The 17,592-nt window shown below is 35.6% G+C and overlaps 1 protein-coding gene across 2 annotated transcripts in view; it reads right to left on the reverse strand.

Moving 5' to 3' along the window:
- Nucleotides 1-17,592, reverse strand: part of LOC125658083 (mucin-2-like) — a 90,635-nt gene that overhangs the window by 47,955 nt on the left and 25,088 nt on the right. For both annotated transcript variants that reach the window (XM_048889175.2, XM_048889176.2), the window contains 2 exons: nucleotides 12,397-12,411; nucleotides 476-579 (listed from right to left, as the gene is read on the reverse strand). In XM_048889175.2, coding sequence (XP_048745132.2) covers nucleotides 476-579; nucleotides 12,397-12,411 — 119 coding nt within the window. The remainder of the gene's footprint in view (nucleotides 1-475; nucleotides 580-12,396; nucleotides 12,412-17,592) is intronic.

A 17,592-nucleotide genomic window follows, 5' to 3' on the forward strand; every position in this document is an offset into this window, starting at 1 on the left:
GTTTCAACTTTGCCAGTTGTTCTTGGGAAGATTTTTAATTGACCCGACCCTATTTTGTATTTTCTTGATTATCTGTCCTTTGCAGAATGCATGGTCCTTCATTTGTACAAACTTGTATTTCCCTTTACCCTAGAATGATTTGTGCCAAGTTTGTTTGAAATTGGCACAGTGGTTCTGAAGAAGATTTTTAAACGATGCCACAATATTTTTTAAACGATCCCACAAAATTTTACTAATTTATAATCGTGGGCTTAAGCCCAATTGAACAACCTTGAAACCTTTTTACCCAACCATGCTATATGGCAAATATAACTGAAGTCTGGTTGTGTGGTTCTCGAGAAGAAAGAGGGCGATAATGTTAAAAGTTTACGGAGGGAAGGACAGAGGGACGCCGGACAAAAAGTAATCAGAAATGCTCAGTTGAGATTTCATCTCCTAAGCTAATTAAAAATGAAAAACAGATGTAATATCTTACCAATTTGCAGAAGTCTTTTCGGAAGTCTATGTATGTGTTACTGTCAGAATCGCCAAGATCGTTACTGTAGGTCCCCTGTAACGTCAGTTGTGCATCCGCCTTGTCTAAAAAGGTCAAAGTTGATATCCAATTACCATTTATTTAGTAATTACTTGTATTTTTGTTTTTATTTATTCTTACTCCGTAGATTTGAGGGTTTTCACTTATGTCATAAATGACGTCATAATCAATCAATTAAAAAAACTTCAATTGATCTAGTGTCAGTTTTAAAACTGTAGTCGTATTTTATCAATTGATACCAAATATGTCCATTTTAGGCTTTCAAAATATTTTTACACGCAGAAGAAATTATTGTATAAAAACCCTCAAAACAAGTTCAAGAGAGAGCAGATAGAAATTATGTTTATGATACAGGTTGTCAATTATTTCCTATATATATTGAATTAAGAATGTGTGCGTATTGACATATGCATGTATATGTATGTTAATAATGCAATGAAATTAATGAAGTACAAAAATTATCAGCTACATTCACATACATATAGTTTGTATTGATGGTGATGAAAAATGGTTAGTCATTCACCAAAAAAGTGCGGAAAGATTAGTAAGCATATTTGACCAGGAACAGGAGGGTTGTTAATCTTTAAGATAGCTCAGTTCCTCTTTAAGCTTTGAAGGACTATGGTTAGGCCCATACCACAAAAACAACCGACACTTTTGCAGTATTTTCCATTCTTGCTGGTGTAAAGAAATTTAAAAAGTTTCTCGTTGAATATAATATTTTTTGCACTGGAAAGCGCTCACGGTAGAATAGATAATTTTCCAACTACACATTTCACAAAATTCCTATTTCAGATCTTATCTCACACCATGTTAGAAACAAAAAAATTGTTGGTATTATATTGATTAACGTCCCTCTCGAGATTTTTTCACTTATATGGAGAAGTCACCATTGCCGGTGGAGGGCTGCACAATTTAGGCCTATGCTCGGTGCTTACGGCCTTTGAGCAAGGAGGGATCTTTATCGTGTCACACTTGCTGTGATATGGGGTCTCGATTTTTGCGGTCTCGTCTGAAGGATCGCCCTATTTACGCGCCTCTTACGACAAGCAGGGGGTTACTGAGTACCTATTCTACATGTAACACGGATCCCCATAGGATACGAAAAATAGTAAACATGTTCTAATTAATATTAAACCTTTTAAAAATGGATCAATAAAGACAAGGCAATTTGCTTGAATTGCATAAATACCAAGCAATGATATATCACATAAATAAATACCAAGCAATGATATAGTCACATAAATAAATACTAAGCAATAATATATCATATTAAATAAATACTATTCAATGATATATCACATTAATTAAATACCAAGCAATGATATAGTCACATAAATAAATACCAAGCAATCATATATCAAATAAATCAATACCAAGCAATGTTATACCACATTAAGTAAATATCAAGCAATGGTATATCAAATAAATCAATACCAAGCAATGCTATACCACATTAAGTAAATATCAAGCAATGGTATATCAAATAAATCAATACCAAGCAATGCTATACCACATTAAAGAAATACCATGCAATGATTCACCATATTAAATAAATATCAAGTAATTAAACCTTTTAAAAATGGGTGAATAAAGACAAGGCAATTTGTTTGAATTGCATAAATACCAAGCAATGACATATCAAATAAATAAATACCAAGCAATGATATAAAATATTCCATCAAATACATAGCTTTAAAAATGCCAACCGAACCAGAGCTTCGAACATTTTGAGACAGTTTGTTCCAAAGGAATGCAGAAGAGTAGCTGTATGAACGTTTAAAATTTTCAGTTTTAGCTCTTGGTAAATATAATAAATTAGACATATAATCATTCGACCTGGTTTGGCGGCAACTCACATCTCTTGTATATTTAAACACGTTTAGGTAATTTGGCATTTGATTATTTAAAACTTTGATCAGAAAGACAACCTTTCTAAACATAAAATAATCCTTAATTGGCATCCAGTTCAAACAAGAAAATAAAAAGTCAGAAGAGGTCCTGATATTTCGAATATTTAAAAGTATTCTTGCTAGGGCAGCTTGAAATTTTTTTTAAAATATAGTTGATTTTGTACGTTACACCAGACAGTACAGCAGTAAGTAAAATGTGGGAAAACAATACTATTAAAAACCTTGATAAGTGCATTTGGTGGCATAAAATAACCCACTCTTAAGTACAGCAAGTTTTCTTACAATTTTCTTTGAAATAAACTCCACTTGTGCATCCCATGATAAAGTATTATCTATATAAACACCTAATAGTTTAGCCTGCTTCACAAATTCAATTTGTACACCATTAAAATCTATATTTAACATTCGACATTTCCGTAACCTTTGAGACGTGCCAATAAGCATACATTGTGTTTTTTTTGAAGATTTATACTGAGTTTATTTCTAAGCATCCATTCAGCACCCAACTTAAGGTCCTCTTGCAATTTTGATTCAATTACATCAACAGATTTATCACTCACATCCTGTGAAGTGTCGTCTGCATACATTGTAACTGAAGAGTGTTTAAGACATTTTGGATAATCGTTAATGTACAAAATAAAAAATAATGGTCCTAAAATTGACCCTTGAGGAACTCCTAAGGATATACTTTTTTCTCTCTAGATAACGCACCTCTCCAACTGACACATTGCTTACGATTTGTAAGATATGATTGAAACCATTTAAAAGTATTGTGACAAATTCCAAAAGACATAAGTTTATGCAAACGTACTTCATGGTTGACTGTATCAAAGGCCTTACGCAAGCCAATAAACAGAACCCCTGTAAGCCTTCCATCGTCCATGTTTTTTAACCATTCATCAGTAAGACCATTCAACCCTGTCTCATATGAATGACTTGGCCTAAATCCAGATTCACTATCTGTAATTAATTTGTTTGTGGATAAATATTCATAAAAGGAATTGAAGACATGTCGTTCAATAATCTTACTGACAACTGGTAAAATAGAAACTGGTCTGTAATTATTTACCATATGCTCATCACCTGCTTTATACAATGGGACTACCTTAGCTCTTTTCCAAGCATCCACAAATGTACATGAGGATATGGATTTGTTAAAAATAAAATGTAAAATATCACCAATATGATTAAATGACAACTTTAAGAGTTTTACAGACAAACCATCAATACCTGTGGCTTTCGAAGATGCCATTTTGATAATTTCATTTGCAATAAATTCAATTGTAATTTCTGGAATTTTAAATGAACCTGGCGGTTTTAGATGTTCCACATCCGGTAAAGAAGAATCAAAATGGTTTCCTACTCCATGTCCTACATTACAAAAGAAATCATTAAAACAGTTATCCATTGATTCAAAAGAGGTAATGGTACCGTTGTCAGTTTGCAATGTGTACATACTGTCGAATTCTGCCTCGATGGTAAAAATGTTTTCAATCTGGACCACATATCCTTTGGTCGAGTGGTACATTGATCAACTGCCTCCTCCACAAAGCCCCGTTTCGCTTCTCTGATCTTAAGAGTGACACAGTTTCTGCTTGCTCTGTAGAGAGCCCAGTCATCCTCTGATTTGGACTGTAATGCTCTTTCATGTAGGTACTCACGATTATGCATTTCATTCAATATTTCATCATTTATCCATTCCTCTGATTTAACCTTTATTCGTCTATCTTTAAAAGGAACATGTTTGTCAATGACTTTGAAGAAACGAGAGTTGAATTCACACCACATTTCATTTACATCACTCAATTCTTTAATATGATTCCAATCGACATCATGGAGGTCACGATGGAATTGATCATCTTCTAAATTCCTTAAAGTGCGGTATTTTACATTAATGTGACAGTTTGTACCAGACTTTAATTTCCCACGGACAGCATAAACTAGATGATGGTCACTGATGCCTATGTGTATTACGCCAGATTTACAAACATTCCGTGGTTCGGACACATATATATGGTCAATGAGAGTGCTGGAGTCCTTTGTTGCTCTTGTGGGCTCTTTAATTATTTGAAGGAGTCCGTACGTTTTCATTAGGTTTTTAAGATTTGAATTCTTATTTTCATCAATGTTAAAATCGCCCATAAATACAATGCTATTTTTAATAGTAGTTATACTTAATGTTTCCACATGTTTCTCAAAATGTTCAAACCATTCACATTTAGAGTTTGGCGGCCTGTAGACAATTGCAAAAGTGAACCTTGGGGAGTTACCTATTTTGATGTCAAAATCTAAAACCTCAATGTCTTCATGGTGTTGCATACCAGTAACCTGAAATTTATTTTTGATGTACATAGCAATAAATAAATACCAAGCAATGATATATCACCTTAAATAAATGCCAAGCAATGATATATCAAATAAATAAATACCAAGCAATGATATACCACATAAATAAATACCAAGCAATGAGATATCACATTAAATAAATATCAAGCAATGATACATCACATTAAATAACTGCCAAGCAATGATATAGTCACATAAATAAATACCAAGCAATGATGCACCACATTAAACAAATACCAAGGATGATATATCACATTGAATAAATACTAAGCAATGATATAGTAACATTAAATATATACCAAGCAATCATATTAAGTAAATACCAAGCAATGATATAGTAACATAAACAAATACCAAGCAATGATATATCACATTAAATATCAAGCAATAATATATCACATGAATAAATACCAAGCAATGATATATCACATAAATAAATACCAAGCAATGATACACCATATTAAATAAATATCAAGCAATGATATAATCACATAAATAAATATCAAGCAATGATATATCCCATTAAATAAATAAAAGCAATGATACATCACATTAATATCAATCAATAATGTATCACATGAATAAATACCAAGCAAAGATACACCACATTAAACAAATACCAAGGATAATATATATCACATTAAACAAATACCAAGGATAATATATCACAATGAATAAATACTAAGCAATGATATAGTAGCATTAAATATATACCAGCAATGATATCCCACATAAATAAATACTAACCTTTAATATAGTCAATTTAAATAAATACCAAGCAATGATATATCACATTAAATCAATACCAAGCAATGATACACCATATTAAATAAATACCAAGCAAAGATATATCACATTAAATAAAATACCAAGCAATGATATATCACAATGAATTAATACCAATCAATGATATAGTCACTTAAACAAATATCAAGGAATGATATATGACATTAAATAAATATCATCCAAAGATATACCACATTGAATTAATACCAAGCAATGATATATCACAATAAATAAATACCAAAGAAAGATATATCACATTAAATAAATATCAAGCAATGATACATGTACATCACATGAATAAATACATACCTACATCCCTAATAATTTAACAGAAAAACTGGCTTGCTCCTCGTATGTATAATAGGAACGAATGACCATTAGTTTCCCGAAACTGGCCCAACAAACACAAGATGTATATGGTGCACAAACTTTTATTGAGGTTTTCACTATAGATAACAACAAACAAATCCCATATTTACATAATACAGTTGCCACAAGTCAGCTGACGCGTCACATTTCACACAAGTCATAACAAGCGCACGCAACAGTCTGAGTGTCTAATTGGGAGAGTGGATGGTATGGCCGCAATGCAAATCCGAACCAGGGGAGATAACCGGATACCGACATAACAATGCAGAACGGGCAAACCGGTGGCCCCATGGTACACACAGGCGCCGGAAGTCCAAATGCGTGTATGACATAATGGACTTGGAATGGTTTTGGACCTACCCCATGTATCTGTTCCTCCGGGGGATTGCTGCTGGGTAATAGTGCCGGTACTTCCTCGTACCACACAAGACACTCCAGACAGTCTCCCCTCCGTTTAAAAGAGGTGGAGAGAGAAACCAAGCCGTGCTCAGGCTAGTGATTCTCCAATCCATATTTTACTTTGTACCGTAGACAAACTCACTGACTTAAAATGGCGACCAGCTTCGCACACTGACAGCCCTCCGTTGTAACAGACAGATGGGGGAGGAACAACAGGCCAGAGGAGATCCAAATATTCCTTTTTATCTCCCCTGGTCCGCCAACAGCCATCGATATGATGGACTCGCCATGACCCGAGTACATATTTCACAAAAGTATATATCACCCACCCCCCTCCCAATGCAGGGAGTTAAAGCTTAAAAGGAATTTAATGACCCGAGACACATTTCACCCCCGCTCCCCCCGAAGAGGTTAAGGCTTAGATTAACTAGATAACCTAATACATTTATCACAACCCCGACATCCCCACCCATTAGTGTGTTAGGGCTGAACCCTCCCCCCGATGAAGTGCGTTAGGGCTTATATTAGCTTGATTAGCGTTTGTATTAGATCCTGGACGAAAATGTCATTGCCAGAATTAGACAAGTGAGTTCCATCGTGCCTAAACAAATTGTGATTAAGTATTGAGATATGGGGGTGGCTAATGATGGATCCCCTTACCTCAGCAGCCGCTCTGCGATTGACCTTTTTCCGCTTCTGATCGATTTTCTTATGTCTAGCCCGAGGCACACCGTGCCAAAAAAAGTCTCGGCAGAATATTGGACCAGACAAGTATGGTTTGGGGCATAATGCGCATGATACCTGAGAAACGTGCATTGAATTTCCTGCCCCAGAATTTTGCTGTTTAGCTCTTCTGAGACCAGATCATTTGATCCCAGGTGAATCACCAGGATATCTGGAGGTGGGAATGATTTAAGCAGAAGAAGGACGTAGGGATCAAGGTCATGCCACTTCATTCCACGCCTGGCGCGCCACTGGACTGTTGCTTGAGGTTTCTACCTCCGTGTTGACTCGCATACTCGCCTGCCCAATATGGAATTGAGGACCCCATGATCCAGATGGTTTTGTTGCCTAGAATGACTTTGTATGGGTCAGTGAAATTAGTATATTACTAAACTGTATAGAAGGTAATAGTAATATGCCACGAGTAATTATATTCTAATGTATATGGTAAATGCGTTTGATTTCCATCGACCGGATTTCATTATCTCAGAATCAGAGGCCCCTCCTAAAGCCATGTCAGTGGCCCTGCCGATTCTGAAACTGTGTGTTGCAAAATGACCCTGAACCCCAGCAATTACCAAAGCTTTTTGTAGAATTGTGTTAAATTGATATCTAGTAAGGGCAGTGGCGTAGCTTCCATTGAGGCAACCGAGGCAGCTGCCTCGGTAAAAAAAAAAAAACCCCACCTTTTACGTTGTTAAAATGTCGATAGCTTCTGGGGGGCTGCGCCCCCAGACCCCCTGCCTCGGTAATATTCAAACCCAAGCTACGTCTATGAAGGGGGCTGCATCACTATGCACAAAAAATGAACAAGACGGAAAAGTTAGAGGTCTCAGGCTCTGGAACATGTGTAGTGCCTGCACTGGGCATATTGACTGGAATTTGGGCTCCCTCTTAATAACTAAGGTGGTTTGGTGCCCTGTTTGGTCGGTTTTTGAATGAGGGATTAGAATTTTGAAGCAAGTTTTTATAGGACCAATTATGACGTCCTGAGATCTGATGGTATGTTGATTTTTGTGAGACAATTGACTTGTGACCGTAACTTCCCCCACCCTCAGAAGACCAAAATATGCTAAACAAAAGGCCGACCTGAACAGGGTTGTTTCGTACTGTGATGAGGTTACTTGTGGGAGTACTCGCACAACTTGATGCAGGATGTTGATGGTAATGGGGCAGCGAGTATCAGGTTTAGGGAGGTTTGTGCGTTTTTGGCCTTGAATTGATTTGGTCACCAAGAATGACTTAGTTGGGTCTGGCAATAGCCTTATTTTGTGGAGATATGACAGGGCTCGCACATAAAGCTGGATAGTGTTGGTTGAGAGGTTTTGAAGTGAAAGATATGCAATAAAGTACAGTGTGGTTTTTATTGTGATGGGCCAGGAGTTAGGAAGCTTGTAGGCCGAAATGAAGTGATGGTATTTATGCAAGACTGACATGTATGCTTTTTTGGTATTTGTGGATATTGCGGCATTAATAAGCCAGGTTGATTGGGATTCTAGATCCTCTAGATGTGGTTTGGTAGAGGCATGGGTCTGAGGTCTGTTGAGGGGGCCAGGCGACGACATTTGGTCCACTGTGAACGAGAAATACAATCTGCAATTTTGTTGAGTTTTGTGGGAATGTACTGGGCTTTAACAGTGATGTTATACTTGAGTGTGAACAGGACAATCTTGCGAACAAGGTGCATTACACGTTTGGATTTTGATGTTGGGTTGTTGAGGATGTGCACGACCGCCATGTTGTCTATGTGGAACAAAATGCGTTTATTGGCTAGTGACTGGGGCCATAATAGCAGGGCGACATACACTGGGAACAACTCGAGGAAAGTCATGTCTCTAATGATATCGGATCTAATCCAGGTAAATGGCCATCTAGAATGGGCCCACCCACCTGCAAAATAGATACCAAACCCCCTAGTACCACCCCCCACCCCCCCCCCCCCCTCGCTGTCAGTAAAAAGTTGCAACTTGGAATCTGATACCCAGCAGTTATTTGAAATGACTGTCACCCCCATTATATTCCTGGAGAAAAGAGAGCCACACAAGTAGGTCGGCCTTGATATCCTGAGTGACCCTGACTTTGTGGTGTTGTTTTATAATGCCTGAAGTTGCATCAATAAGTCTGCGACAGAATGCCCGGCCTGGGGCTATGACCCTGCATGCAAAATTGAGAAGTCCAATGAGGGACTGCAACGACCTGAGGGTAACCTTTTTACTTGCGCAAAATGACCGTATTGTGTCCTTAATTTTAGCGAGTTTTTCCCTTGGGAGTTTCATTACCATTTGTTGAGTGTCAAACTCGATGCCGAGGAAAATTATTGTAGTTGATGGGGCTGTTGTCTTTTCCTCGGCAATTGGAACCCCGATATCTGAACAGATTGATCTAAATGCTGACAGAGTGTCGATGCACACCTGAGAATTTGGGGGACCGGCAAATAGGAAATCGTCAACATAATGGAGAATGTGTGGATTGCGCGATTGATTTTTAATTACCCAGTGGAGTACGGTTGCAAATTTTTCCCAGATGGTGCAGCTAACGGAGGCTCCAAATGGGAGCATTTTATCAAAGAAATATTTGTTTTGGAATCTAAAACCCAACAGTTCAAAATCTGTGGGGTTGACTGGGACAAGTCTAAAGGCCGACTTGATGTCGGATTTAGCTAGCAGGGTACCCTGGCCGAGTACTGATACAATGGCAGCTGCATCATCAATGCATGAATAATTAACTGAGCATTCTGACTGTGGGATATAATGATTAATTGACTCATTGTCAGGGTATGAAAGATGATGTATAAGGCAGCAATCTCCGTCCTTTTTTGACACTAAGCCTAGTGGGGAAATTTGTATGTTATTAAAGGGTGGTAGATCAAAAGGACCCCCTATACGCTGCAGTTCCAACTCTTTGCTGAATTTTTGTTTAGCTATGTGTGGGTTTTGGGTGATACTTGCAAGATTTTTTGAACCTCTGAAGTTGCGTGAACCAGTATATTGAATGTGAAAACCATTATTAAAACCGTTGATGAGGAATGACCGTTGGCTATAATGTTTGAGATACATATTTAACGTATTAGGATCAACTGGAGTCTTGCCCAAGGAGTTACGTCTGAGATTTTCTGCATTTATTGGCAGGATGGTTTCCGCCACATTCTCTGCATTTGTGGTTGAATCTGCAATTGGGGAAAAAATTACAGGCTTTACCCTGGTTGAAAAACTTGCATGTGCCTAATGGTTTTCTGTCGGTCATGTTAGTAGACCGAGACTGGCTCTGTGTGGGGTTTTGTTTGTAATTTGCTTGCTCAGTGGTGCTGCTCTGGGACAAGGGGTTGGTGATGTACAAAAGCCAGAGCTCATTGTTTATTTGACCCATGGGGATACTTGGGTTACTGGCCATTCTAAGGCGGAATTGTTCCTCATATTTGAACCAACCAGGTGAACGGTTTGCTGCCAGGCGTATGTCCCTCATGTACTTAAGTAAGTCTTGAGCTTTGGTGGGGAATTTTTCTAGCAACACGCTAGAAAATATTAAAAAAGCCGATGTCCACCTATCTATGTTGAGATAGACGTTGGACCTTTGTTTTACAAGACACATGCGGCCATTTTTTATCTGAATTTCCCCTTGCGATTCGGAGTAGTCTTGCAACTCGCGGGCAGATTTTAACAACAAAGATATGTCAATAAATTTTCCTTGCCAGATTTTTTGTTTTAGATTGTGGGGTACATGGGCCGACAAGGGGTCAAAATAACTAGGGGTTGAGAGAGGTTGGTAGTCATTAATTTCGAGGGCGGACTGAATAGGAAGAAAATTGTCGGAATCTAATTGAGGGATGTCAATTATTGACTCACCGTTTGAGGTGTTATCCCCCGCCGGTAGTTCGGCCACGTTGACAATGGCGTCTGGTGTGGGTGGTCTGTGTTGCTGCCTAGGGGGCAAAATCCGAGTTTTCGGTCGGCCCCGGCCTCTGGAAGGGGAAACCCTCTGCTCGGCTGCCTTTCTTTTTGAAGGCGTTCGCACTTTTCTGCGAATTGGCGGCATGATTGGGAGGATTTAGACTGAACGATTCTCGGAGCGATTTTTGGCTGCTGATGTTTGTCGATGATGCCGGAAAAGGAAGAGTAGGGCAAATGAGGTTAAACAACTCATTAAGGGATTGACTGTGCTAACCTTAAGTTGTACCTTAGCTTATTCCGCTTAATATCATGAATTGATGATGGCCGGTATGACAAAAAATACACAGCTTGAAAATACGGATGTATATTTAATTGCTGTTATAAAATTTAGAAATTCATTTCAAAATTAAGGATTATCTCCCTCATGCATAGCTCTTATCCTTGGGCGAATTTGCCTCCACTTTTTTGGCACGCTGTTTTTGGCTATATTTAGCTCTTAAGCTTCATAGTTATTTCGGATTTCAAACATTTCGGTTGAGCATCACTGAAGAGACATTATTTGTTGAAATGCGCATCTGGTGCATCAAAAATTGGTACCGTATAAGTTTTACATGCTATATCGTAAATTAATAGAGATTATTTTGATACGAGGATAAAAAAATCAGCATTACTATTACCTGTTACTAATATTACTAATTATTACCTTCTATTAAAATCCAAATAAATATCAAATATTCTGTTATTTATAAAATAGTATAATGAATTAAACATAAATTATTATTAAAATTATTAAATAAATCAAATAAAAATCATTATTTAAATTATTAAATAAATAAAATATAATTATCATTAATGTTATTAAATAAATTATATAAAAATTATTACTAAAATTACTTTATAAATTATTAAAATAATGTATTAAATAAATTAAATAAAAATTCTTATTAATAATAAAATTATTATTAATATTATAAATTAAATAAAAATTCTTATTAGTAATAAAATTATTATTAATATTATAAATTAAATAAACTTATTAAATATATTAATGCAATGATATATCATATTGAATTAATACCAAACAATGATAAATGAAATTAAATAAATGCCAAGCAATGATAGATCACATTAAATAAATACCAAGCAAAGTTATATCATATTAGATAGATACCAAGCAATGATAGATCACATTAAATAAATACCAAGCAAAGTTATATCATATTAAATAAATACCCAGCAATGGTATATCATATTAAATAAATGCAAAGCAATGATATATCGCATTAAATAAATAGATAGCAATGGTATATCGCATTAAATAAATACAAAGCAATGATATATCGCATTAAATAAATAGATAGCAATGGTATATCACAGGAAGTGATTATATATTATATTGAATAAATATCAAGCAATGATATAGTTTCGCTTAACTTACAGTATTTATAGTCATCTGAAATATAATAAGTTAAGTGAGAAAAAATTTATCAGTGTTACAATCATATATATGAGACACTTGTTTCATTCGAAATCTTTGTTTTGTAATGAATATGCAACATAATTCTAGTATGCTTTTATATTTACAATAGTCATTTACGAAATGCTTAGTTAACCAATGCAATTTCATTGTATTCTAGTTCTCGAGAAAAACACGAATCTTTCACCTCATAAGAAACAATGTGGAACAATAGGAGAGTTTCGAGGGATTGCCCGAACACCGCTTTCTCGTACTACGAAAGCCCAGAAGGCTCATTCGAGATTCGAAATTCAAAATACGAGATTTGAAATTCAAAATACGAGATTCGAAATTCAAAATCCAAATTAACCAATCAAAATGTAGGTCACAATAGATTAAAGGTTAGAGGGTACATGCATATAAACTTGAAATATGACAGAAAGCTTAATCTTCTAATATGTTTACCAAACAACGAAACATTTCATTTAAAACTATAAATGTTATGATGTATGCTTAGCATGCAGACAGGCCCGTAGAAAGCGGGAAGGGGGGGGGGGCAGAAAACTTGTTCCAATTCCCACTAAATTAACTCCGTATTGTGTGGTAACCAGGTCAAATAATGACGAAAACACCTCATAATATACACTGTACCTTAAATTGAAATCGTATATGAAGCCTATACCGATGATACTCCTCCAACAATTAACTGTAATTTGCTTCTTCTTTTTTTCAGTTAAGTACTAATCAATAGGTTAAGTACTAGTATAATCCATCCTCTAGAGTTTCAGCACAGGCACCTGAAGTATGGATATTAATCCCCCCCCCCCATTTTTTGATTAATTTTTTATAGATATATAAATTAAAATTAGATGTTAGATCTGCTCATATATTCGCTACACAAACATCTAACAACATCCCATAGAGGGTCACGTCGGAGGTCAAATTTGCAACAGCCAATCAAATTTCCCCCTTCATATCGATAGGGTATTATCCCACAATTCCATGTATTGTTTACGTAAGGAAGAGAAAAAATGGCGGCACCCACGATCGTGACTTATTTATTGCGTGTTTTGTTTAAATTTTAAACTATGGCGACAACGGGGGATCTTTTCATGTATACTTCAACAAAGATGACACTTAATTAACTGTTCTTGTTCATTTTCAAAGCCTCGGGATCAAATATCTTCAAAGCGGTTTTAATTGCTTCCAATTCTTCATCGGTCGCTATCTTTGATCAGTAACCAAATACAGTATATAATGAGGATTTTCAATGGATGCCAATGACATTCCACCTTTTTAGCGATTGGTTAATTTTTCATGCAAATTTCACCTCTAACGTGACCCTCTATGGGATGTTGTTAGATGTTTGTGTAGCGAGTATGTGAGCGGATCTAACATCTAATTTTAATTAGATTGAGCCCTCCCTGGACGTTCACCGAGGCTGTAGGTGTATGGATCAAGAAAATTGTACTTATCTATATATAAACAATGGAGGAAATTCGAACCATGAATAAATATTTCTCTCCGATCTATGTTGTATCTTTTTACATTTTTTTAGGTTCCAGGAAGCTTAACTACATGTGTCATTACAACAGAATACTAATCTAAACACGTTTTAAAATTATCCTATCCCACATCTTCCCTTGGCTAGCGAAGATGCTTATCCCACTGATTCATGAATATTATACCACAGGAACCAGTAATTTTGTATGTAATATAATAATAGTAGGGTCTATACTATATCACCTCCTGATTTTTATTAGGGGGTGATATAGTATGGAACCCTACTATTATTATTACAGACAAAGTTACCGGTGTAACCGTGGTGGCTGTCGCTGGTGACCAGGGTCGCTCTTAATAGAATATATAGGGAAAAGAACTACTCGAATCACCGGCTTCTGCGCATGCGTGGTGTTTAACTCGAAGCGGTGCCTCATTGGTTTTAAATCCATAGTAATAATAAACCCCCTTCTCAGTTTTCTGTTTCGTATGCACATCATAACTTGAAAGATACAAATTAACTTGTATTATCAAACTCCAAAATTGATATTTTAATGCATAAGATTTCTGAATTATGTCTAAGATATCTAATAACGAATAAACAACTTGAAAACAATGGCTTTTTATTCAAAGCATATTTACAATAGTGTTATCTCCATAACAATTCCTAAGTCATCTTTTATATTTTAATCACATGATAGCAGGTGTGAACAAGGCACAGCTAGACGTCTTAAACTTGGATTAACGTGCAGGTGTAAACCTGTTCCTGAATTACCTGTAAATGAAATACCACCAGGTTATTCTTCCGTGACCAACCTTCGTAATCGTATAATTACGAGTACCACTCGACCAACTTACGAACAATATTCAACATTGTTTCATTATTCATTTATTTATTTTGCATAGTATTTTTCTTCTCTCACGCTCTTTTATTTCAAATATATTTTCTGATTATCTGAATTCAAATTATCTCCGATATGCGAACAACCACACATCTACTGTATACAACTCGGAGGTTTACTTTGGGTGTTTTTGTACAAAAGTGGAAGACTTTCCTATTACGAGATAATTGTTCTTGTGTTAAAATTTAACCAACTAGACTCTAAGCAGGGTCGTGTATAGGAACCAGCAGGCATGAGGGATCGTGCCATCCTTCTTATTCTCAATAAAAACCACAAGACAACAAAACTAACGTCTGGCGGCTTTTTTCTTCTTTAGTTACCTAATATCTATTTATTTTCAAGGTCAACGTATATCTGTTGACTTATGCCCCAACTATAATTGCTTACAAAGGACACGTTTCAGTTTCACGAAATTAGTCAAAATAGAATTCATGTTTGGAATATGGACAAAAAGTCACAGGATAAACGTCACTGGACAGAAAGTCACAAAATATGTAGGACAAGTCACTAAAATGACTTAGCAAATGAGACCCCATATATACTTTTAAGATAATAATAACAGGTGGTACCCAAATGCTCACTAAAGCTGTTGTTCAAACACCAGACATTTCGTACAGTGGATAGGAGGTAGAAGGAAATATATGTCATCATTATATGTGTTTGTTTTGCCACATTTAGCACCTTCAGTTCATTATTAAATGTTCATTATTAGATAATAAGAAAGGAAAAACCATTAACTTGTTTATACAGCAATTATTATATGATAGTTATAATCATAATTACTTCTTGTTTTGACAATGATCTGGAGTGAAAGGAAGCAAACCATAATTCTGCCATCAGATTTTGTTTTGACAATCATTACATGTGATATGTAGTATACTAAACCAAATGATAATCAAGCTTATTTTTATTTTATCTAAATAAAAAATCTCTCTTTTTAAAAATCAAAATGATATTTTACAATAAATATGATAAAAGGAATAACAATTTTATAATTATTATCAAAATCTCATAGAAATTATAAATTTTGCATATATATTTTCTTCATCTTTACAAAAAGAACAGATATGTTTTCAAATATATATAAAAAATCAATAGTTTTTTTATTTTCTTACAAACTGTGACTTTTGTCCTGTGACATTTTGTTCTACTATCATAAAATTGTGACTTAGTCTTATTTTCTTATAAAACTGTGACTTTTTGTCCTGTGACATTTTGTCCTACTTTCATAAAATTTCTTATTGTAACTTTTTGCCCATGGTCATATTGGCCGTGACTTTTTGTAATTTGTAAAGTTGTAAATGGTTTGAAAGGTACATAATTTCATCACAATGTATATATTAATCATGACTTTAAAAGTTGAAATATTTTCATGATCCTGGTTCTAATTAGGAACATTTATTTGAATCATTTTTTATATCATAAAATTACAGTTTTCTTATATCAAATTCATGACAAGGAACTACCTAAAAATGAGCAGTACTTTGAGTGAATCTCACTCTTTGCAGTCAGCCAATAATATGATAGGTATGTACAATGTTTAATATCATCGTGAAAGCTGCCGTCTTTGGATCGTCTTTTGTCTCGCGTCTCGGAACCAGCCTGTCAAGGAACATTTTCATTTTAAATTAAAAGTATAATTTGCTAAATATGCTCGGAGAAAAGGAAGAACATCCCCTAGGTATACGGACGGAAAGTCACAAGACAAAAAGTCACAAAATCGGTAGGACAAAAAGTCGCAGGACAAAAAGTCACAATGATGATTTTTGATCAGAGACGGTTTTTCTTTTTAAAAAAAGTAGGGACATTTATGATTATATTTCTTGGTGCGAAAATGTCTTGGACATTAAATCCCTTATCAGCCATAATACTATCATATGGATCACAATTGTTTAGCAAAGATCTGTCTGTCGCTTGCACTACCTCCATATGCACTAGACACAAAAGAAACTAGTCCACCAGGTGTTGCACCAACAAGAACTTTGGACGTGTTACGATTTTTATAAAAAGAAAAAGTTAACTGTTGTGCTTTCGAATTTGTTGGTTTTTTGATAGGACATTCTGTCCCATCGATTATAACTCTAGTTTTAGGGTACGACCTTTTAAATCCAGACGGGGTAAAATGGCGAACTAGTTCTTGTATGGGCTAGATATTTACTTGTCGCCATTGATAAGAAATTAATCCATGTAATTATGATATTTTGAACTACTGTCTCCGATATGCCAAACATGCGAGATAGCGCAAAATTTGTGGTATTTCTTCTTAATTTCATCAGCGAAAGAAAAACATTGATTTGGAACATCCAACTTTACAACCTGGTTATGCATGTAAATTAGGCAATATGCCACAGGACCCAAAGTGTATAAAACAAAATAAAACTTCCTGCGATTATCAGCTGATTAGATATAGAACATGTATCGTCGACTGACCAGTTTCGGTGACCTTAGTGATAAACCGCGATATTCTCATTAATCACTTGGATTAAATAAATAATAAGTACACCTACATTTAAAGTAATTAAATTCCTTTACTTTCATCCAAAACTTCCAACTCCATTGGTACGTTAATTGAATATACATTATGTATTTTCGTAACAAACAACATGTCACTTTGCATTCTATAATTAGAGGTCGCGTCATCGACTTCTGGAGAACTCGTACCCAGGAGAACCCGTACCCAGGAGAAGTCGTACCCAGAAATTTGGGTACGAGTTCTCCAAGAGAAGTCGTACCCGGGTACGACTTCTCCAGGAGAACTCGTACCCGGGTACGAGTT

The sequence above is a fragment of the Ostrea edulis genome, chromosome 9 (genome assembly GCF_947568905.1).
Source record: "Ostrea edulis chromosome 9, xbOstEdul1.1, whole genome shotgun sequence".
In the NCBI taxonomy this organism is placed as follows: Eukaryota; Metazoa; Mollusca; class Bivalvia; order Ostreida; family Ostreidae; genus Ostrea; species Ostrea edulis.